This window comes from Myotis daubentonii, chromosome 4 (genome assembly GCF_963259705.1).
Source record: "Myotis daubentonii chromosome 4, mMyoDau2.1, whole genome shotgun sequence".
In the NCBI taxonomy this organism is placed as follows: Eukaryota; Metazoa; Chordata; class Mammalia; order Chiroptera; family Vespertilionidae; genus Myotis; species Myotis daubentonii.
In genome coordinates this window covers 11,974,201-11,995,726 of record NC_081843.1, presented here as the reverse complement: position 1 = coordinate 11,995,726, position 21,526 = coordinate 11,974,201, and the positions used below count along the sequence as shown (strand labels likewise).

Sequence of the window (21,526 nt, the reverse complement as noted above, 5' to 3'; positions counted from 1 at the left end):
CTTTTTCCAGATAGGTTTTCATTTCCTTCTAGTAGACATATAGCATATAGGCAGATCCCCTTGATGCTGTCAAGGCTAAATTATTTCTCATTTTTTTCTTACTCTTAAGGCATAACCTTCCCTGAATAACTGGGTATTTACCAGGGCCCATCTTTCTTTCTAGGCCTTGAACTTCAATTCCTCCCTCAGCATTGTGAAATTGCCAAAAAATCTCTTCTTAGCTTTTTAGCCTATTACCAAATGCTCTCTGCTAGGTTTCTTGGTATGCAACTCATTAGCAATGACTTGGCAAGTTATTTGAAAGGAAATTGCACACAGAATTTCAATGCATTTTCCTCCACTCTGACACCCTGTCCTCTCAAGTACTGTCTACCTTGGTTGCTCTCTCGTGTTTTCTCACAATATTTCCCCTGATTAGTAGTTGTTCTCAGTAGGGGAATTAGTCTGAGACCAGCTACTCCATCGTAGCCAGAAGTGAAAGTCCCCCTCCACATTTTACTTTCCAAACTTAAGATTCACTTACATTTAAAAAGCTATGAAATAGTTTGGACATACAAAAAGGTATGAAGAATAATATAGGAATCAACATCCATGGGAACGTCACTCAGGTGTACCAAACTGTTGAGACCCCTGAAGACCCCTTTTCATCACCTCCCCTCCCTTTCTCCACTATTTGAAGTTTGATGTTTATCATCCGCTGGGGCACCTCTTTGCTTTGTAAGGACACGTGGAAGTTCACCTGAACAACACACAGAGTGTGCCACGGACGGTGTTCGCTCCTAACTTGTTTTCATTTCGCATTTTGTTTGTGAGAGTCCTTTGTTTTGTGGTGTGGAGCTATGATTCATTTTCACATTGAGTAATTCTACCACTATTTACTTTTCCATTCTCTTGCTGTTGGATATTTAGGTTGTTTCCAGCTTTTCGTTATTAAAAACCAACGCTGCTGTAAACATTGCTGCATACGCTTCTGGTACACATGTGGCAGAGTCTCTCTTGTAGTGTCCACATGGGGGGGGAATTGCTGGTCTCACGGCAAGTGCTTGCTCATGCTGATGAGCTCATGCAAACTATTTTCCAGACCAATTGTATCCATTTACATTTCCGATAACTGTGAATGGGAGTTCCCATTACCCCCTGTCTTCAGCCACACAGGGTGCCGGCAGACTCTAGGTTTTGCCAATTGATAAAATTGAAATGGGGTGCCGCTGTGCTTTTTATTTGCATGTCTCTGTTGACGGGGAAAGAAACCACTTTATATTCTCCACAGCAGCTACTGCACTCTTGTTTTCTGCCCCCAGGCTGGTCTACTTCCTCAGAATCTTCTGAAATCTGGCCAACTTTTAAGCTGCATTACCACAAGCCCAGAAGCCACTTCTCGGCACTGGGGCCTGGTGCGCAAGCACCTGTCCAGGGCTCCCTGCCATCCAGGGCTGTGCTGGAGCGCCTCACCTGCAACGAGGCGGGTAGTGCTGCCACAGACTTGTAGCCAAGAGTCGGGGCCCCATTTTATAGATGAGAAAACCGAGAACAGAGGGTCAGGAACTTGCCCAAGGACACCCGGTTGGGACCTGGCAGGCCAGGTTTCAGGTGCTCTTCACTCCTCTGCAGGAGGCTGCACAGGGAGGTGCTGCTCAGGGCCCCTTCGCAGGAAGCCCACAGGGCACCCTCTGTCCTGCGCTGAGGAAGCACACCTACCTGGGTCTGGTGTGCAGCTGGCAGGTAAGTTGCTGTCGCCCTCAGGAGCCCGGGTGAGAAGTCCCATAAATAGAAGGATCCGGGGCAGGGAGTGCAGTGGGATGCGGGGGAGTTCCCACTCGGTTGGGTGGGAACACGAGGAGAATACGTCATCCATCGGTCATGGCTGGTGTTTCCCAGAAGCGAGCGGCCTGTTTCCGCTGGTGGTAAACATCCCCGGGCCCCTCTGAAAGAGTTAGACCCTTTTCAACCTTCTCTCAGGCCACTGATGGTGGAAGGCGAGAGCATGTCGGGTTGGTGCTAGGATGTTTTAAACGCCTCTCAGACACTCTTCCATCCCCCTTCAAACAGAGGCACACAAAATCTCAGGTCCTAAGTCTTAAGCAGGGTCGCATCTTCCTAAAATTCAATGACTGTCTTTTGTTTTCCTTGTATTTAGTTTTCATATTTCGCTGTATTTGGTTTTATGGTGAGTTGACTGTTTCGTTTAAGAAACACTTAGATAACATCTACTATATGCCAGGGCTTGTTCCAAAAGCTTTACAAATATTGACTAATTTAATGTGAAAAACTTATGATGCAAGTACTGCTATCACTACTTCCATTTCACCCTGAGGACCCCGAGGCCCAGGAAGTAAACTTCTCAAGGTCTGGGAGAGAGGGGACAGAGCTATGCAAACGGCAGTGCGGGGATTTGAACCGAGGCACGCGGGCCCCAAGTCTGTTTTAACGACTGTGGTCCACACTGCCTCTCCGCTTCATGCTAATTACCTGTCAATGGTAGTGATAGCGCATCTTCCTTTACGACATGTTTATTGGCGTGGAAACAGGAGGTAAAATAAAGGTACATGGCAAAGAGAAAACAGCACGGTGGAAACCTTGACTGCAGTGAGTGGTAGGAGCTCTGGAGCGTTTCAAGGTGGCTTCCTGGGTGCAGGGATAAAGCAGGTGGGCCGTGAAGGCAGAGGCTAGAGTGATGGGAGGGAAAAGGGTGTTCAAGGAGAAGACGGCATGAGAATTTGCCTCATGCAAAGGCGGAGAGGCATGATGGGCCTGGGGTGCGAGGAGGATTCTGAGTAATTCAGATCAGTGGGACAGTCGTAGCAGGAGTCCAGCACCCTCGTGTAGTCGCTGGCAGTCACAGAGCACTGCCCCGTCTGCTTTCCCACGGACTCCCCTTCACGGCCCGGTGCCGTGGGCATTATTGTCCCCATTTTCGAGATGGGAACTGAGGGCAGAGAGTGAAGGCCCAGAAAAGCTCCAAGATCCTCTGGCTTCAAATCCTGGGCCCTTTCCTCTATCCCACTGTATCAGCTTTCTTTGGTGGCAAGCAACAGAAGCATAATTCCACACGGTTGAGCAAAACAGGTTCCCCGCGCCACCCCCGGCTTATGTAAATGAGGAGTCCAGGCATGGACTTCATGTACGGCTGGATCCGGGTCCTAAATGAAGCCCCAGGGCTCCAGTGTGTATCGCTCCGTACTGGCCTCATTTCCAGGCAGCCTTTCTGTGGTAGGTGACAGAGATGGGTACCAGCGTCCAGCGGGCACCCCCAAAGTCCCTCTCAATTAGAGCTCTAGAAAATTCCCAGGACGGCTCTCACGGGCATGCCCGGGCTGCTGCCCATTCTGACCCGGTCCCTGCGGCTGGGCGGGTGGGTGCTTTGCTGGCCCGGCCTGGGCCAGGTGCCCACCCGAGGGAGTCCCAGCCTGTTGGAGGGGCAGAGAGGCCAGGCGGACAGAGCAGCAGCTCCCCATCACCCCCAGGGCCTGTGTGTCATTTGTGTAGACCTGAGGCATGTTGGCGGAGGGGAACTTGGATCTGGGTGAAGGAATTTGTGCTTCATCCTGCAGGCAAGGCAGAGCTGCTGGGCAGGGACGGGGCAGAGCAATGCAGGGCCTCGTGCTGGGCTGGGGCCCAGGTGTGGACACGCTAGTGAGGCGCAGGTCTGGCTCCATCTCCTGTGGTGGGAGGTCCAGTCCTCCAAGTGTGGTAACAGGACTGCTGCTGGGCTTGGGGCCAGGTCAATGTGCTTCAAAGCAGCTTTATGAGGGGTTTCCCCCAACATTATCTTTAAAAAACAACAACCCACATATTTTTATTGATTTCACGGAGAGGAAGGGATAGAAAGAGAGAAATAGAAACATCCATCAGCTGCCTCCTGCACGCCCTCTACTGGGGATCGAGTCTGAAACCTGGGCATGTGTCCTGACCAGGAATTGAACCAGCTACCTCCTGGTGCATGGGCCGGCACTCAACCACTGAGCAACACCGCCGGGCTATCGTATTTTAATAGCAACGTTATTCATTTTACCGTGTGTTGGGAAAATTGCACGACTATGGAGATTATTGCTTAGGATGAGGTTGGAATTAATTTTGTAAGTAACTTCATTTATAGAAAACATTAAATAAACAAATGATCTGCAAATATGGCCAACACTTTGAAAGTGAGACATTTGGGGAGCTCTTGGCTAGGTCCTTCTGGAATTCCTTCATTTCTGAAGCTCTAAATTCTGTATCAATCAGGGCTCTTTATTGTTGAGTGTTTGGGTGTCGGGGGCATGCAAATCACTCTGAATTCTCACAAGAATCCTGGAAGTGGGCTTTACTGTTTCCTGCAAGGCTCAGAGAGGGCAAGTGACTGGCCCAGAGCCACACAGCTGGTAATCTGACCCTCTCCGTGCCCTTTGCGGCTGACTACTTGGGACTTGGAAGGGAGCTCAGAGCGAGCTCCTGATGGGGCCGGAGTAGGATCTTGGGAACCCCGGTGTGTGTGTGTGTGTGGGGGGGGGAGGGTCCCGCTGTGGGCTCGGGGATGGTCTGGAAGAAGCCAGGTGTGTGACTTGCTCCCTGCATGGATCATTCTGTAGGCTCCAGGTCCAGTCATTCCCCTGTCCGTGGGGGAGGTCTGGGTGGGGATCCTGGCCTGGCAGGCGGGCCCACTGGCCTCTGGCTGGCACCTCCCCAAGCAGACACAGAACTGGGGGTGCAATGGGCAAGGCTGGCACTGCCAGCCTGGTGGCTTGTTCCTCTGCCAAGGGCACCAGAGTCCACTCCTGCTGGATGGGCTTGCTGTTTTCCACAAAGGCCTCTTCTCCATCTCACCTAGACCGGGCGCCCAGGTCCCCTTTGGTTGGCGGGGTCTGCGTTTCCAGGGCGCTGCCTCATGGGCAGCCTGGGCTTTGGATTGAGTAAAGGCTCATGGGACGAACCTTATCTTCGGGACCCAGTCGGGGTCCCCTTTGTGGGTGAATCTTAGATTCGTTGTTTAGTGAGGAGACAATTTACAAGGCTCATGTCAACACGAGTGTCTTATGGGAGGGGGCACTCAAGATTGCTGCTCATTGAATATCACTTTCCAAACCAGCGTCCCCTCCCCGCTCCTTCCTCCTCAGCTGCGTAAATGCCCACATTTAACCCCCCACGCAGTGTGGACTGAGTGTGTGGGGGAGAGCAGCGAGCCCCTCCCTCTTTGAACTCACCTGTCACTTGTGGCTGTGTAAGGGGGACAGGAAGAAGGTGGGAGAAGTGGGAGGGGGACCCACGGGGGAGCTGTTTCCAAGGGGCAGGGATTCTTGGGGGTGTCCTCGGGCTCCTCAAAATCTTGTTTTTCTGAGACCCATTCGGGACTCTGAGGCAAGTCTTCCAAGGGAGGGACAGGGACCAGAGGGAGGCTGTCCAGGGCCCCCTGGTCCCCAGGCGGGGCCCACCGTCTGCTGTGCGTCTCTTGCAGGCCCGGAGTCAGCATGCCGCGTGGCTGGGCCGCCCCTCTGCTCCTGCTGCTGCTCCAGGGCGGTGAGTAGCTGGCCCCCTCTGCAGCGGGCGGGCGGGCGGGCGGGCGGGCGGGCCTGTGGGCTCTGGGTCAGAGTCCATGGCACGTGTCCACTGGAGGCGGACACAGGGGGAGCCGCCAGCTCTCCACGAACCGGAATTCACCCACCCAGAGTGCCTCATTAGCCAGGTTCGGGCAGGTCCAAGCAGCCCGGCCTTAGCTTGGTCTTTGAGGCTCACTGGGGCCCTGGGAGACTGCACCCTGCATTCCCATGGCCCTGCCGTGGTAGGCTTCAACCCCACCTCCCAGCCCCCCCCCCCCCCCCCCCCCCGTGAGGAAGTCTGCCTCTGGTCCCACCTCATCTCCTAGGGGAAGTTCTCCAACCATCACCAGGCTGCCCTCAGGCACTGATGCTCCCAGTGAGGAAGAGGGGGTGAGGACCAAAGTAGCAGAGCCTTAAAGGTTCTGGAGAAGCTGAAGCTGGTGGGGGTGCCGGGGGGAACGTCAGACACGGAGCTGGGGAAGGCCAGGAGTTAGACACGGGGCACGGCCAGGGCTGAGATCCAGGAGGCCTTCCCAGAGGAGGGGCGATGCAGCACGCAGGCTCTAATGGGGCTGGATGGGGGCAGGGGGCCCTTCAGCCACTCGCTGACCATCAGCATGTCTCTCTGGTTTTTCCTTAAAGACCCAGAGCCTCGAACAGCTCCTTCCACAAACAGGTGTCAGGCTCCCGCCCTGAGCAAGGCCCACTCTGCCCTGGCTCTCACAGGCCTTCGGTACCCGCCGCGGCACCGCCCCTGTGGGCACCAGTAGCGAGCCCGCTGTGCATGGTGCCGAGCGCCGTCTCAGCCCATGCTCCTGACAGCCCACCAGGCCCAGGCCGAGCGCCGCCCGGTCCTCAGTTGAGAAAACTGGCCCCGAGAGGGTCAGGGACAGGTCACGGCCACACGACGGGCGGCGGCAGCCTTGGGGCCAGGCCACAGGTGTGCTGATTCCCGTGGTCACCTGGCTTGGCTGCTTTCCTCGAGCACGGGCTGCACGTGTGACAGACAGCACATGCTCACCTCCACGCCCTCCAGGGACCAGGTCCCCGTGACAGGAAGTGGCGCGAGTGGCCTGGGGCACGTGTCCACGCTTTGGTAACCGCAGGCCAGGGACAGCCCCGGGGCTCTCGGCCCAGGTGGCCGGGTTTTCACTCCCTCTGGTCCCTGATGTCGCCTCCATCCCAAAGCAGTGCCCATTCTCCACGAGTGCCCGGGGCAGGCCTGCCTCCTCCCAGAGGGGAGCCTAGAGCGGGAGTCATTTCCCAGCCCCGGCCGCGGGAGGCCTCTGAGGCCGCGCCCAGGGAGTGTCCTGTCCACCAGCATGGCCTGCCCGTGTGTGGAGGGCGGACACCCGGACTTTCCAGAGCGGTGCTCCGGGCTCTGAGCCCAGCTTCTGACCCGGGTCCCCATGAGTCACGGGAAAGTAAGGGAAGGCCATTGAAGATGAAGCTACTTAAACAGGGGATCACATTTCTGGTAAATGGTGGTGGGAGGGACAGGGGAGAGCAGCACTGGCACTTGATCTGATAAGACAAAACTAAAACTACGTTTATTTTGTTAAATACGGAGCAAAATGTAGATTATGACCCACTTAGTTAATTCTGTCTCATTAGGAGCGTCTTGTCCCCGTGGCTGGCCTTGAAACTTTGGGGGCTCAGACAAGGAATCTCAGACAAGGGGACAGGACCTCCTTGCCTCAGTCCCACATCTCGGTGGCCCCTGACTCGCCGTATTCATCCTGGCCCTGGGACCCGCCTCCACTCATCCTCCAGCCCTGGACGGGCTGAGGGAGCGGGGAGCTCTGCAGCCCCCTCCCAATCCCTACCAAGGCCTCTCTCTTCCTCGCCCTGCAGCCTGGGGATGCTCAGACCTTGTCTGCTACACCGATTACTTCCGGACGGTCACCTGCTTCCTGGAGACGTGGACCCCCGACCCCAGCATGCTCACCCTCACCTGGTAAGTGGCTGGGCCTCACCGGCCCTAGGAGTGCTCCTCAGGGGAGCCTGGTCCCAGCACAGGACCGCAGGAGACCATGAGCTGAGTTGGACCTACTGTGTGCCAGATAGGTAGTTTAGCAATAAAGACAAGAGCTGCCGCTTCCTGGGGGCTCACTCAGCAACTTCACCCACAGCATTTGGTTTCACCCCAAGAAAGACTGTGAGATGGGAGTCACTGTGCCCATCTTGCAGACGACTACCCAGGGCTCATGGGACTTGTGCAGAGAATGACTGAGAGGCGTAGGGCAGCTCTGTCCAGCTCTAAGGCAGTTCTCTGTCACTCGCGCAGGCCTGACTATGGTTTTGAGATGCTGAGGTGACCGGACTCCCACACGATGTTTTTGAGCACTTAGTTCATGCCAGGCAGCCTGCCATGTGCTTCACATGAATGACCACCTCCGGTCCTCACAATTATGACTCTGATTTTACAAGTGAGGGCACTGAAGTTCAGAGAGGTTATGCAACTTGCCCGAGGTCACACAGCCAGCGAATGGCGGACCTGGTTTCAAACACAGGCAGCCTGACTCCAAACTCCTCGGGTCCTTATAAGTCCATATTGTTAAAGAAAATAATCATGCATGACACTTGTTCAAGAACGGTAGGGCGGACTTTATTAAAGACCATAGTGGCAGGCTAGGGCCATTGCACAGGGTTTTGCTGATTGGGCTCAACTCGGAACACAACAAGGAAAAGCTGGGCTTATAGACAAGGAGCAGGGTGGGTCAGCGCATGGAACCACGAGGAGGGAACACCAGGGGTCCGAGGGCTCCGGGCTAAGCCGACCTAACAGGGCTCCTGCTGAGGCAGCTCAGGGGGCCCAGACACCACCTGGGGCTGGTGGAGGAGGAGGAGCCCACTTTGGCATTGAGGGTGGGGCTTCCGACTGGACCGACTTAGCAGGAGTCTTGCTCAAAGTAGACGACGCAGAGACAGGCACGGGAACCTGAAAGTCAGGGCCACGGTGAGGAGAGTTCAGAGGAGCCTGCGTAGCGTGTGGTCAAGGAGAGACTTTGGCATCACCCACTCATTCATCCATTCACACGGGCACTTTGATTAAGCTCCTGCCTGACTCGTGCAGGCACTGGTGACTCAGCAGAGGCTCAGCCGTGTGGTCCCAGGTGTCCTGGAGCTGACACACGCAGCGGAGTGGCTGATCACACACACACACACACACACACACACACGCAGCGGAGTGGCTGGTGAGACACACACACACACACACGCAGCAGAGTGGCTGGTGAGACACACACACACACACACACACGCAGCGGAGTGGCTGGTGAGACACACACACACACACACGCAGCGGAGTGGCTGGTGATACACACACATGCACGCGCACACACACACACACGCAGCAGAGTGGCTGGTGACACACACACACACACACGCAGTGGAGTGGCTGGTGACACACACACACACACACACAGCCGAGTGGCTGGTGAGACACACGCACACACACACGCAGCGGAGTGGCTGGTGAGACACACACACACACACACACGCAGCGGAGTGGCTGGTGACACACACACACACACGCAGCGGGAGTGGCTGGTGAGACACACGCACACACACACGCAGCGGAGTGGCTGGTGAGACACACACACACACACACGCAGCGGAGTGGCTGGTGACACACACACACACACGCAGCGGGAGTGGCTGGTGAGACACACACACGCACACGCACACACACGCATGCACGCACACACGCACACACACACACACGCAGCCAGCAGGATGCTTTCTGAGTACAATGAGCGCTGTCAGGAACAGGAAGCTGGACCCCCTGGTAGAGAGCAGAGATGTGGGGGAGGGCCAAGGGGTCGGGGCAGCCTCTGTGGGTGAGGAGGAGGCAGCGGGTGAGCTGGGGAAGGGCAGTCCAGGCAGAGGGCACTGCATGTGCAAAGGGCTCAGGCGGGGAGAGCTGGAGAGCCTGAGGCATGGTGAGGAGGTCGGTGTGGCCGGAGGGGGCGGAGCCAGGTGGAGGGGAACAGCAAGTACAGGAGGCGGGAGGGTGGGAGGGCCGGGCTCTGTGGTGTGGGCGGCAAGAAGCCACTGTGGAGTGCTAGGCAGGGGAGGGACAGGGAGTCTTAAAGGCCCCTGGCTGCTGTGCAAGTGAAAGAGATCGCAGGGAGGGCGGGCAAGGCGAGGACCCCACCAGGCAGGCATCAGTGTCCAGGCTGGAGGCTTGGAGAGCATTGATTCAGGAGATGTTTCTATTCCAGCCAACATTTAGCAGAGACCTGAACCCACACGTCCATACTGGCCCTGGAGGGTGGTCATGTTCCGAGCCTGAATTTGTAGGCAGGGGGAAAATAGCTGGTGAACTTCTATGCATCCTTCAAAACCCATTGTTTCTGCCCAGTGGGAGTTAAAAAGCTGGCACATTTCCCCCAACCCCATATTAACTACCTCCCTGGAAGTTCACCAGAGCAGGACGGAGCTTCATGTGGCTCTTGCTTCGGTGTTCGGTGGATTTTGGATGGAAGGAGAGTGGGAAGGAGGCCGGAAATGCTTAGCACCCTTCCCATGGGACAGTGATCCAGGAGATGGAGCGGACAGGGTCAGAGTTAGAATGCATTCAGGCAAGAGTGGCCCAATTACTGCAGCTGAGAGTTGCTGCTCTGAGTGACGGAGTGAGTCTGGTTGCTTGAAGGTGTGCAAGCCCGGAGCCGGGACCAACCCACCAGGGCTGCTCCAGGGGAGGGCAAACCTTCGCTGGGAAGGTTGGTGGGACTAGGTGAGCTCCAGCCCCACCGCCAGCCCCTCCCATGCACTGAGCCCCGCCGGCCACTAGCCGTGACTGGCTGCTCTGTCCTCGAAGGCAAGACCCCTACGGAGAACTGGAGGATGAGGTCACCTCTTGCAGCCTGCACCGGTCCGCGCACAATGCCACTCACGCAAAATACACGTGCCACATGGATGTGTTCCGCTTCATGGCCGACGACATTTTCAGTGTCAACATGACAGACCAGCCTGGCAACCACTCCCAGGAGTGTGGCAGCTTTGTCCTGGCTGAGAGCCGTGAGTACTCCTTGGAAGAGAACCCAGGCGGGGTTGGGCCCCACGCTCCCCAGGCCGGCTCCCCCGCCCCCGCAAACTGACCGTCCCACGCCCTGCCTCTCGTTGGAGGTCGGCCCTGCCGGGTGTGGGGTGGCAGCGGGGCCTGGCCTGAACCAGAGACAGGCAGCAGGGGGTGAAGGAGATCTGGGACCGGGACCTGGGGCTGCCGTTCTGGTTCAGCCCGTGACCTTGCACTATAGAACGAGAGCCCTTTAACTCTGACCCCTGGGACTCTCTCCCAGTGTGAGGCAAGTGGGGGACACCGAGTCACAAGAGAAAACCTCCCCAAGTTTCCTCCCATCGTTAGCTCCAGGAGGCAGGGAGGAGGCCCAGGGACAGAGGGACCTGGCTGGTGGAAGCAGTTGTGTTTGTGGGTCCAGAGCCCGGGTGGGGCAGGGAAGGGGCCGGAGGCAGCTTTTAGTGTGATGTGAGCGCAAAGTGGGGTGTCCAGGTAGGGAGTGAGAGGCCTGTCCCCAGAGGCATGCAGAAACGAACCGCCAAGAGAATCCCGCCCTCGGGAAGGCGCAGGCCTGCGGTTTGGCAGTGTCTGCCTCCCGGGCCTCAGTGGGGGGGCAGGGGACACGCAGGTGTCTCATTCGCACTCTGGGGTCCAGGTCTGCACCACTTTGCTGAGTGGATGTCACACCACAGAGCATGTGAGCAAACTTCACACACAGCCAGGCACACCCAGACTTTCACACACACACACACACACACACACACACACACACACACGGACACACACACAGCCAGGCACACCCAGACTTTCTCACACACACACACACACACACACACACGGACACACACACAGCCAGGCACACCCAGACTTTCACACACACACACACACACACATACACACTGGGACACACACACACAGACACACACAGACCTTCACATATACACACAGACAGACACACACATACGCAGACACACATGCACACACACGGACACACCCAGACTTTCACATGCGCGAGCGCACACACAGACACACAGACACACGAACACACACAGGCACACAGACACACACACACACGGACACACTCACACTCATAAACCCCCTCAACCCCTGGCCTAGACAGCACGGACACAGATGCCCACATTCTCATGTTTATGCACACACACGCACACACATGCACATGCCTACACACATGCACACTCACTCAGCCATTTAGATCCAGGTGTGTTGGTTTACCAAGCAGGGGTGCCCTCCTATCTCCCTGAGAGCTGGGCAGGCAGAGGAGGGCACAGGGCAGGGCTGCCCCTCCACCTGGCATTTCTCCGGCCCTCCCTCCCCCCCCCCCGCCAGGGTCTGAGGCCAGGCCTGTGCTCAGCGGAGGAGGAGGCAGCCAGCCCCGGCCCCTTGGTCCTCCTGGGCCCTGGGCTGCGCCAGCATCTCCCGAGCTGAGTTCCCCCATGAATTGGTCCTTACCAGCCAGCCAGGCCCCAAGGACGCTGACAACCAGGTCCCCGCCAGCCTGGGAGGAGAGAGGAGGCCTTAAGGACTATTCCAGTTCAGAGGGGCCCGTGGCTGAGAGAGCAACCACCACAAAGCACTCAGCACGGCGTGAATGTGCGCCTTCTCGCACCTCAGGCCGCGGACGGAGTCGGCTTCAGAGCTCCTTTTGGAACACCTGGATTTAACAGGCATTTCGTGAGGGCCTACTGTGTGCCGGACTCTGTCCTCAGAGGTGCAGGCACAGCACTGACCCCGGAGAACTAACCCTCTGCCCCAAGGAGCTGAGATCCCAGAGAGGGGGTGGCCAGCAGCCCGGAGAAGGCGGGTACGGGCACAGGCCCCGCTTCCCTCTGACAGGAGCAACTTGCCACTGGCTTCCCTGGCGTGCCCTCCTTCTCTACTTCGCTTGGTCCATGAATTTTCACTCTGTGTGATAGGAACCGATTCCCTTTTCCAAGAGAGGACATGAAGGCACGCGCTGTGGGTGCCCTGCTCAGGTTGAAAGCAGATTTGGGAGGGGCCCCGGGGCCGCGTGTGTGGTCCAGATCGCCGCGCTTACACTTTCCGGGAGGTGCCTGTGAGGTGAGGGCGGTCACACTCACGGCCACTGCGGGTCCGGCTGCTCAGCGGGTAGCTTCCCGCCACAGCAGGACACTCATTGCAGCGGAGTTCTGCAGAGCGGAGTCATCAGCCCCTCGCTGATCAGAGTCCTCTGCCTTCTCAGGGCCGATGGGGCTCACTGACGCCCTCACTGACAGCAGGACTAGAGAACCTGTGGGCGTGGCCATCAGGGAGCTTAGAAAGGCCTGGATCAGCGGCTAACTTTAACATTTGAGCGATTTCCTACAATAATCTGGGCTTTCCGGGTTTTTCCTTCCTGGCCACCCTGGTCTGCACTCCTGCCCGGCCCCTGTGCGCTCGGAGGGCTCTTTATAGTCCAGTGCCCACACCTGCTTCACCGTATCTGTCACCTGCCCCCTCTGAATTTGCAGCCCCACAGCAGTCCATTTTTCAGATGAGTAAACTGAGGCCCGGAGACAGGGGAAGCTTCACCCAGCCACCCGGGGCCACTCATCCTGGTCACAGAAAGGACGGGCCACCAGGGCATGTCCAGCTGATACAAATCTCACCCATTTTATCTTTCTGGCTTTTTTCTTTAAGTCAAGCTGTCTCCTCCTTTCAACGTGACCGTGACCTTCTCGGAACATTATAACATCTCCTGGAGCTCCGATTACGACTCGTACGCGCTCAAGGGCAGACTGCAGTATGAGCTGCGGTACAGGAAGCGGGGAGACCCCTGGACGCAGGTGAGACTGCAGAGAATGGGCAGGCTGGTGGGGTGGGCGGGGGGTAGTGCCCAGGAGACCACTGAGGTGGTCATTCACAGCCAAGAATGCAAACCCAGAACACACCCAGGATGGAGCTCCCCTGACACGCTCTCATGCTGCCCTCTCCCCTTCTCCCTGGGGTAGGAGACCCCTTACCCCTGTTTCCTTCCCGTTCCCGGGTCCTGTCTACCAGCTGCCAGAGAAGGGGCTGGCACCTCTGCAGGTCCCGCCTCGCGTCTAGCGACAGTAGTTGTTTCAGAATTGGGGGCTTGGAACCGTCCCACTTCGCTTAGGACGGCCGGCCACAGTTGAGGAGTTCCGGAAGCTTCCATAACCAAAAGGTCCAGGGTCAGAAGGACATTGTTTCCAAGCTGAAGGCCCAGCGGTGTCCTCTGTCTAGGTGTCAGAGGGTTCCAGATGGCCGCTGTTAGGAGGGCTCCAGCGTTCTCTACCCTTTAGAATGGCCCCAGTTGAAGGTTTTCATGTTTAGTCTGTTCCCGTGGAAGACTCCGGAGGTTTCCACGGCTGAGAAGCCTGTGGTGGGAGCCTTTCAAATGCCCACTGTGGGGAATGCCCACTGTCTGGAATGCTGCCCGTTAAGCACTGCCAGGAGTGGCCGTCGCTGCTCCTGGGGCAGCCCCAGTCCCAGCAGGGAGGGTCCCCTGCTGTGGGGTCAGAGAGCCATGAACCAAGCATCGTGACCTGGGCAAGGCCGAGACGTGCCCATGGCTCTGCGCTGCCCACACTGGAGCGGCCAGAACTCCAGCTGGGGCCTGGCTCTCGGGCAGGGAGTGCAGACCCCAGGAGAGGGCTGGGGGTGGGGGAGGTTCTGCTGAAGGCAGGGGCGTGAAGGCAGGGCCGCCCGCTCGCCCTGACAGCGCGTCCTTCCCCTGTGCTGGCAGAGTCCGGGGCGGAAGCTGATCTCAGTGGACGTCAGGAGCGTCTCCCTCCTGCCCTTGGAGTTCCACCCAGGCGCCAGCTATGAGCTGCAGGTGCGGGCGGGGCCCCAGCCCGGCTCCTCCTTCCAGGGGGCCTGGAGTGAGTGGAGCGACCCGGTCCTCTTTCGCACCCAGCCAGAAGGTAGGTGTGAAGCTGGGTGGACGCCCACTTTTGGTGCCAAGCCTTGTCCTGAGTCCCGAGACGTCCAGCGTGGTGCAAAGTATCCACGCAGCTGAGCCATATCCCAGGAGTAGCCATTTGACAGTGGGGAGCCCTTGCTTGCCAGGCCCTGCGTGGGGTGCCAGGGGCCTCTCCTGCCAGGCTGTGCGTCTCCCTATCAGTCTGTGAAGTAAGCATCCTTAGCCCCATTTCGTAGATGAGAAAACTGGGGCCCAGCCGATAAAGTCACTTACCCAGGGTGGGGGTGGGAGGGGGACTTGAACCCCCACCCATCTCACTTCGAGGCACCGAAGCCTTCCCAGCCCCTTCCCCGCCACCCAGACCCCTGCCCACCACCCCACGCCGCGTGCCTCTGTACAGGTGGGTTCCATGACCCACTATGTGCTTCTTCCCAGAGCTCCAGGCAGGCTGGCACACGGACCTGCTCTATCTCTTCCTGGTCTTCACGCTCCCCATCCTTGTCTACTTAGGTCTGAAGATCCGCCTGCCTTGGAGGTGAGGCCAGGGGCTCGGGGGGGGGGGGGATGGGGTCAGCCTGGGCCACAGCCCCTCTGTGACTCGCCCGGGCTGGGGCACACCCGTCATGGAGACGGTGGTCATGACAGGGGTGGTGACAATGACCAGCTCCCGGTTTCCTCCGTGCTGGGCGCTCACTCAGCCCTCACAGCCGCCCTGTGAGCTGGATGCAGACAGCGACCTCCATTGGACAACCCAGGGCACTGAGGCACGGAGTCGGCAAGGACGCCGCCCGATTCACACGGCTGTGAAACAAAGGAGGACCTTGAGCCCGTGCTCTTTTTCTTTGTTTTGTGGTGAATCCTCGCTGGAGGATCCTTTTTCCATTGAATTTTTAGAGAGTGGAAGGGAGGGAGGCTGGGAGGGAGGGAGAGAGAGAGAAACATCCTTGGAGAGAGACACATCCATTGGTTGCTTGCTACACATGCCCCAACCGGGGCTGGGGATCGAACCTGCAACCCAGGTGTGTGGCCTTGACCGGGACTTGCCCCTTTGATGTGTGGGCCGACGCTCTAACCACTGAGCCACCGGCCGGGCTGAACCCTGTGCTCTGAACAGTGGCCTCAGCTGTGATTGTGTCAGGGAATTCTAAGCTTTGACCTGGGGGGCACGAGGGACTGCCAGGTGGGGTGACCCCCCCCCCCCCCGCCTCAACCCGAGGTTTTGCTTTTATTTGTTACGTGTTGGTTTCTGCTGAGCATGGTCCCCGAGAGAAGGTGCTGCAGACAGCGAGTCCAGCATGGGCTCCCCGGCCTCCGAGCGCGGCCGGCTATGGTGGGGCCTCGCCGGGTGGCAGCGCGTCCTGGTCCTCTCGGTCTAGAGACCGAGCCAGAGCCGGAGGCGGCGCCGTGGCTCAGGGGGCTCCTGGTGCCGGGTGCGCCCCGAATCCCCCACAGCCCCGAGGAGCTGGCCCTTTGCCCACCTGGCCCTAGAGGAGGAGTCGGGGCTCAGAGGGGCAGCGCTCACCCAGCACACAAAGGGCGGCGGAGCCCTCGTGCCTTCAGGAGCCGTGGGCGACTCGCTGCCTCAGTTTACAGATGTGGACATTGTGGCTCAGGGCGGGCGGGGGGAGGGGAGGTGGAAAGGAGGCACTTGGGTGTGTCCTGTAGGACACAGAGGGGGAGGCTGGGCTGCCCTCCGTGAGACCGGGGGCTTACCTTCTCTCTGCCCTCCCAGGCTGTGGAAGGTGTGGGTGCAGGTGCCCAGCCCAGAGCCGTTCTTCCAGCACCTGTATGTGAGCCACAGCGGGAACTTCAAGGTGAGAGCCCCACCCGACCAGCCCTTGACACCTCTTACCCTCTCCAGCCCCAGCCCCAGCCTCAGTTGCAGCCCAGCCCCAGCCCCAGCCCCAGCCCCAGCTGCAGCCCAGCCCCAGCCCCAGCCCCAGCCCCAGCCCCAGCCCCAGCCCCAGCCCCAGCCCCAGCTGCAGCCCAGCCCCAGCCCCAGCCCCAGCCCCAGCCCCAACCCCAGCCCCAGCCCAGCCCCAGCCCCAGCCCCAGCCCCAGCCCCAGCCCCAGCCCCAACCCCAGCCCCAGCCCCAGCCCCAGACCCAGCCCCAGCTGCAGGCCCAGCCAGGCCAGAAGCCAGACCTCGGCCTTGGCATCTGCCAAGTGCAGGAAGTAATTCCGGGGCAGAGTTCGTCAAGATCATGCAGCCTTTCCCAGCCCCAGGAGCCAGCTGGGGGTGGGCTGGGCCAGGTGCACCCTGGGGCCACCAATTGGCTTTCTGGGTCTTAGATGTCCTGGTGTGAGGGTGGAAAGGGAGGGACCCGCCTGCAAAATGCACAAACCCCCTGCCAAGCTCCAACCACCACAGCCACCACGCGCGCCCACGGTTCTCTGGGCCCATTTACCGCTCAACACCCACCCTCGGTGGCGGGAGGGGCCTACCCCAGAGAGGATGTGGTGAGGCGGGAGGAGCCTGGAAGTCAGGAAATGCGGGCTGGTGCCTTGATTGAGCTCCTGCCAGCTGCCTGGAGCTGCGCTGAGCCCTCTGGGCTCCACCCCACACCTTCCCCGCAGCCCCTGCAGGGCGGGCGCTCCACTCCCCGGGGCCTGTGAGGAGACCCTGCTCAGATCGCAGAAGTGGCTTTTGTGGGGAGGGGAGGAGCATGGACTCCAGCCCACGTGGGTGGACCCTTCCTCTTCCCTCTGCTCCTTCCCAGAGCTTCCGATATCACCTCTATTTTGTATCAATTTTACCAGTACTCATAGCACTCGCTGTGTCCTGGGCAGATATTAACTCACTTAATGCTCACAGCATCCCTGAGGAGTGGGTCCTATGCGCAGGCCCACTTCACAGATGGGAACACTGAGGCCCAGAGAGAGTAAGTAACTGGCTCAAGGCCACACAGCTGAGAAGCGACTTCAAAGCAGTGGTGGCAGCCACGTCAGGGTCCTGAGATGAGCTTTCCAGGGGCAAGAGGCTCAAATCGAGGAGATTCCAGTTCTCAGGGATTCTCTCTGCTGATTGGATGGGGACCCTGTGTCCAGAGGGGGATTCTCAGCGCTTAGGGGCCGCTGCCCCAGTCCCTCACGGCCCCACAGCCCTTAGCCACCGTGCACACACAGGCCATTCCAAGTTGGCGGTCTCTCATTCAGTCAGTGAAACATTTCTCGGCCACTGACTGTGTGCCAGGCACTGTGTGAGCCTCGGGATGCAGCTGTGACCAGAAGAACTGGGAATTGTGCCCTGGCCGAGTGTCCGCTGTAGTGGGGACACAAACAGGAGAACGCCGGGTTTTAAGAAATAAAACAGGGACAGGTGGGGGCCCTGTCACTCAGACCTCAGGGTCTCCTGTATTCTGGCCCCCGCAGGCCACCGAGTGGCCCACGGTCTGAGTTTATACCTTCCCTGGCCCCAGACCCATGCGTGACTCTCCCTCCCGTTCTCTCTCACAGAAATGGGTGGGCACGCCCTTCACTGCCTCCAGCCTGGACCTGGGCCCCTGGAACCCAGGGGTGCCCTCGCCCTTGGAGATGTACAACTGCTGCCCCCCGCTGAGCGCAGCCCAGGGGCTGGAGACCACGCTGCTGCCCGCGCCGGCGGATCTGGTGGAAACCGACAGCACCCCTAAGCCCGAGCCCGAGCCCGAGCCCGAGCCCGAGCCCGAGCCAGGCTACTGGGGCCCTGCCCCCTGCACTGGCAGTGCGGGCAGCTCAGCTTACAGCCAGGAGGGGGACCGGCCCTATGGCCTGGTGTCCATCGACACGGTGACCGTGGTGGGTGCAGAGGAGCCGTGCGCCTGGCCCTGTACCTGTGGGGAAGATGGCTACCCAGCCCTGAACCTGGACGCTGGCCTGGAGCCTGGCCCGGGCACCGAGGACCCGCTCTTGGGCCCTGGGGCCACAGTCCTGTCCTGTGGCTGCGTTGCAGCTGGTGGCCCTGCCGGGCTGGGGGCCCCCTTGGGCGGGCTCCTCGACAAACTGATGCTGCCCCTTGAACATGAGGCGGGTTGGGCGCCAGGGCCGCCGTGGGGGGGTGGGCCACCCGGAGGGGTGTCTGACAGCGAGGCGGGCTCGCCCCCCGCCGGCCTGGACATGGACACGTTCGACAGCGGCTTCGCAGGCTCTGACTGCGGCAGCCCCGTGGAGTGCGACTTCTCCAGCCCCAGGGACGAAGGGCCCCCCAGGAGCTACCTGCGCCAGTGGGTGGTCATGGCCCCTCCGCCTGCCGGGCCGGGGCCCCAGGGCAGCTAGTGAGGCTGCCGGCTGCTCAGAACTGGCCGTGCCCCCGGGGGGCGGCGAGGCATGGGCTCCTGGGCTGTGGTGGGAAGAGGCCTGCGGCCTTTGGTCTCCCAGGGCCCTGAGCCGGGAGTTGATGCTGTGCGTGTGTGGCTCAGGGCGCACGGCGTGTCTGCGTGTGCGAGCAGCACGCACGGGTGCGCACACGGCGGCGGCCTCCCTCCCTGCCGGGCACATGGGCTGGCCCCTGGGTCACCTTTGAGAATCGGGTCCAGTGCTGCCCCCAGGCCTCCTGGGACCAGGACACGGCCTGTGACAGACACCAAGCCCCGCCCCCGGGGCCTGCCCCTCCAGGAGCCGCAGGACGGCCACACTGTTCCTGATCAGGTGGGAAGACCTGGGGACAGGGAGAGGCCTGTAGCCAGGTCTGAGCCTCACTCTGACGCCTCCTGGCTGTGCCACCTCGGGTGCTGGTCCCCCTCTGGGCTGGGACTTCCTATCTGGACATGTGGATGGCACGCTGCCCTCGGGGAGAAATCAGTGCAGTCACCCACCTAGTGCGCAGCCCAGAGCAGACCCTCAATAAACGTCAGCTTCCTTCCTTCTGAGGCAGGACCGAGGCGTGTGCTGAAGGTGGGTGGGGGCAAGAAAGCAGCCACCGCCTGGGCCTGTGGCCATCCCCACCCTGCAGAGGGGCACTGCGTGGGCGGGCGGTGGGGGGGGGGGGGGGGGTAAGAGGTGTTTCCGGGCTTAAAATCAGTCAGCCTTGTCTCTTCAGACAGCCTCCCACCCACCAAAAATTGTTTTTCTGGCTCCTTCTGCCCGTATTTAAATTCCCTTTATGCGCCCAGGAAATATTTATTGAGCACAGTGCGTGCTGGGCCTTGTGCCGAGTGCTCGGTACAGGGTGGGAGCACAGGCCCAGGGACCCCCTGGCACTCAGGGTGGGGACGGGGCAGCGGGAGTTGGCAGGAAGGACACAGCACTCTCATGTGCTCCTTGGGGAGTTAGGGGAGTCACGTTCTTGCTGATGATTTGTAAGTCTGATGAAATGTGAATTAAGAAGCCAAGAAAACAGTTCTCAGCCATGTCTTGAAGGCACGTCCTGAACATCATTTTGCACAGGCGGTGATACAAACGCTGCATATTGCACTCTACTCATATTTTTTAAAAGAAAATGGACTGTTTTCCCCTAAGAGCCTTGACCTTTAGAGGTGACTTTTCAAGACCATCCAGATGATGAAGGCAGCTGGGAGGTGACTCAGAGGCCACTCCAGGGCCCTGAGGGGAATCCCCACCCAGCCTGGAACCCCACTGGGACCCCCGCCTGTCACCCTCCCCGGGTCAGGCCGGCTGCAGGGCCAGGCCTGAAGCAGACAGCTCTGGCTCGTCTCTCCTTTTGGGCAAGTCTGAGCTACACGTTGGTCCATCTGAAAGCTTCTCTGTGACTCATCTGTAAAACTGAGCGGTTGGGAAAAGTCATTGAGAGAATACACGAGTCCGTGGTGTGGAAAATTCTAGAACATTATTAACCTGGATTAGGCTGTTTGTGGCTCGATGGCAGCACAAATGTGAAACCACAGCTCCTGCATATGTGTGAACAGCCCACCATCACCCTGGAGACACCTGAGCCAAGGTGGGCTGTGGTTTTCTCACCCTCTTGGGGGCAGCAGGTTCTAGGAGCCACCTGGTCCCCTAGTGCAGCTGCTCAGCTCTCCACACACACAGCTGTGTGCTGGGGGAGGGGGAGGGGGAGGGGAACTCCTGGGGCTGACTGACGCCAGGTCCCGGGGTCCGACCGGGGCTCTGGCCTGAGCCAGACATAGCTCTTGACTGACTCCATCTTTGACGGAGCTCAGATCATACACACGGGTGCAAAACGAAGACAGGAGCGGGCCCACCTGGGAGCATGGAGGTGTAGGAGGAGGCCAGATGGCTGGATGGTGGCTGGACCTCCAGGCACATTGGTGGGTGAATATGGGTAAGTGATGGAGAGACAGATGCAAAAGCTGGAAGAACTGTTCGATGGGTGGATGGAGATAAACATGCTAGAGACAAAGGTGATGGAGCCAATGGACGCTCCATGAGGGAAGGACTATTTCATTCACTGCTTTCTCCTGTCTGCTACATAGGAGGCCCTCAATAAAGCCCGATTTGTAGCGTTTGCTCATTTCCACGGTGTAAATACGTCCGCCATGGCCAACTTCAAGCCCCAACGCCATGGCCACACATGGAGCTGGGAAGGGGTGTGCACTACTGACTCTCCCAGCTGGGCCGGCCGGCCCTGGGACGCCAGGGAGGGGAGCCAAGAGGGGCATCAGAGGGGAGGGTGGGGGCTGCAGGGAGGATGCGCTGTTTGTTGAAAACCAAACAGGAATTGTTAGATGCACCAGCCTCCAGGCAGCTGGAGGAGCTTGAGCAAAGGCCTGGAGGTGTGACCAAGCCCTGAGCACCTGGAGGTGGGGGAGGTGGTCTTTGTCACCCAAAGTCCAGGCCAGAGTTGCTAATGCCCTGCTCTTAAGAGGCGGGAGGACTGGAGCAACACCCCTTGCACAGAAGCCACATTCTGCTCTGGGCCCAGCCCCTTTCCATCGCAGGCTCTGCAGCGAAGGAAGGTGTGGAATGGGCCGGCGACCTGCCCGAGGTCACCCACTGAGTAAAGCTGAGCCAGAACCTGAGCCCAAGTCCAGCTCTTCCTCACTGTGCTCTGCTCATAGGGACTTAGGTGAAGAGGCAAGAAACTCAGCGGAAACCTGTGGGTGCCCGTTGCTTCTCCCTGTGCAGCACTCTTATGGGGATGGCTGGCTCCAGCTGTGGAGTGGCTACGGACCCAGGCCTGGCAACCGA

The 21,526-nt window shown here is 59.2% G+C and overlaps 1 protein-coding gene across 4 annotated transcripts in view; it reads left to right on the top strand.

Annotated features, from left to right (window-relative positions):
* IL21R (interleukin 21 receptor) overlaps positions 1–21,227 on the top strand; it is a 38,856-nt gene extending 17,629 nt beyond the window's left edge. The window contains exons 2-9 of one of the 4 annotated variants that reach the window (XM_059692475.1): positions 5,432–5,493; positions 7,368–7,470; positions 10,312–10,538; positions 13,195–13,340; positions 14,264–14,441; positions 14,951–14,975; positions 16,173–16,254; positions 17,897–21,227. In XM_059692475.1, coding sequence (XP_059548458.1) covers positions 5,445–5,493; positions 7,368–7,470; positions 10,312–10,538; positions 13,195–13,340; positions 14,264–14,441; positions 14,951–14,975; positions 16,173–16,254; positions 17,897–18,694 — 1,608 coding nt within the window. In that variant the 5' untranslated portion in view covers positions 5,432–5,444 and the 3' untranslated portion in view covers positions 18,695–21,227. Of the gene's footprint in view, positions 1–5,431; positions 5,494–7,367; positions 7,471–10,311; positions 10,539–13,194; positions 13,341–14,263; positions 14,442–14,875; positions 14,976–16,172; positions 16,255–17,896 lie in introns of all 4 variants that reach the window. The other 3 variants (XM_059692473.1, XM_059692472.1, XM_059692474.1) reach the window with 3 other exon arrangements.
* Positions 21,228–21,526: the final 299 nt, after the last annotated feature.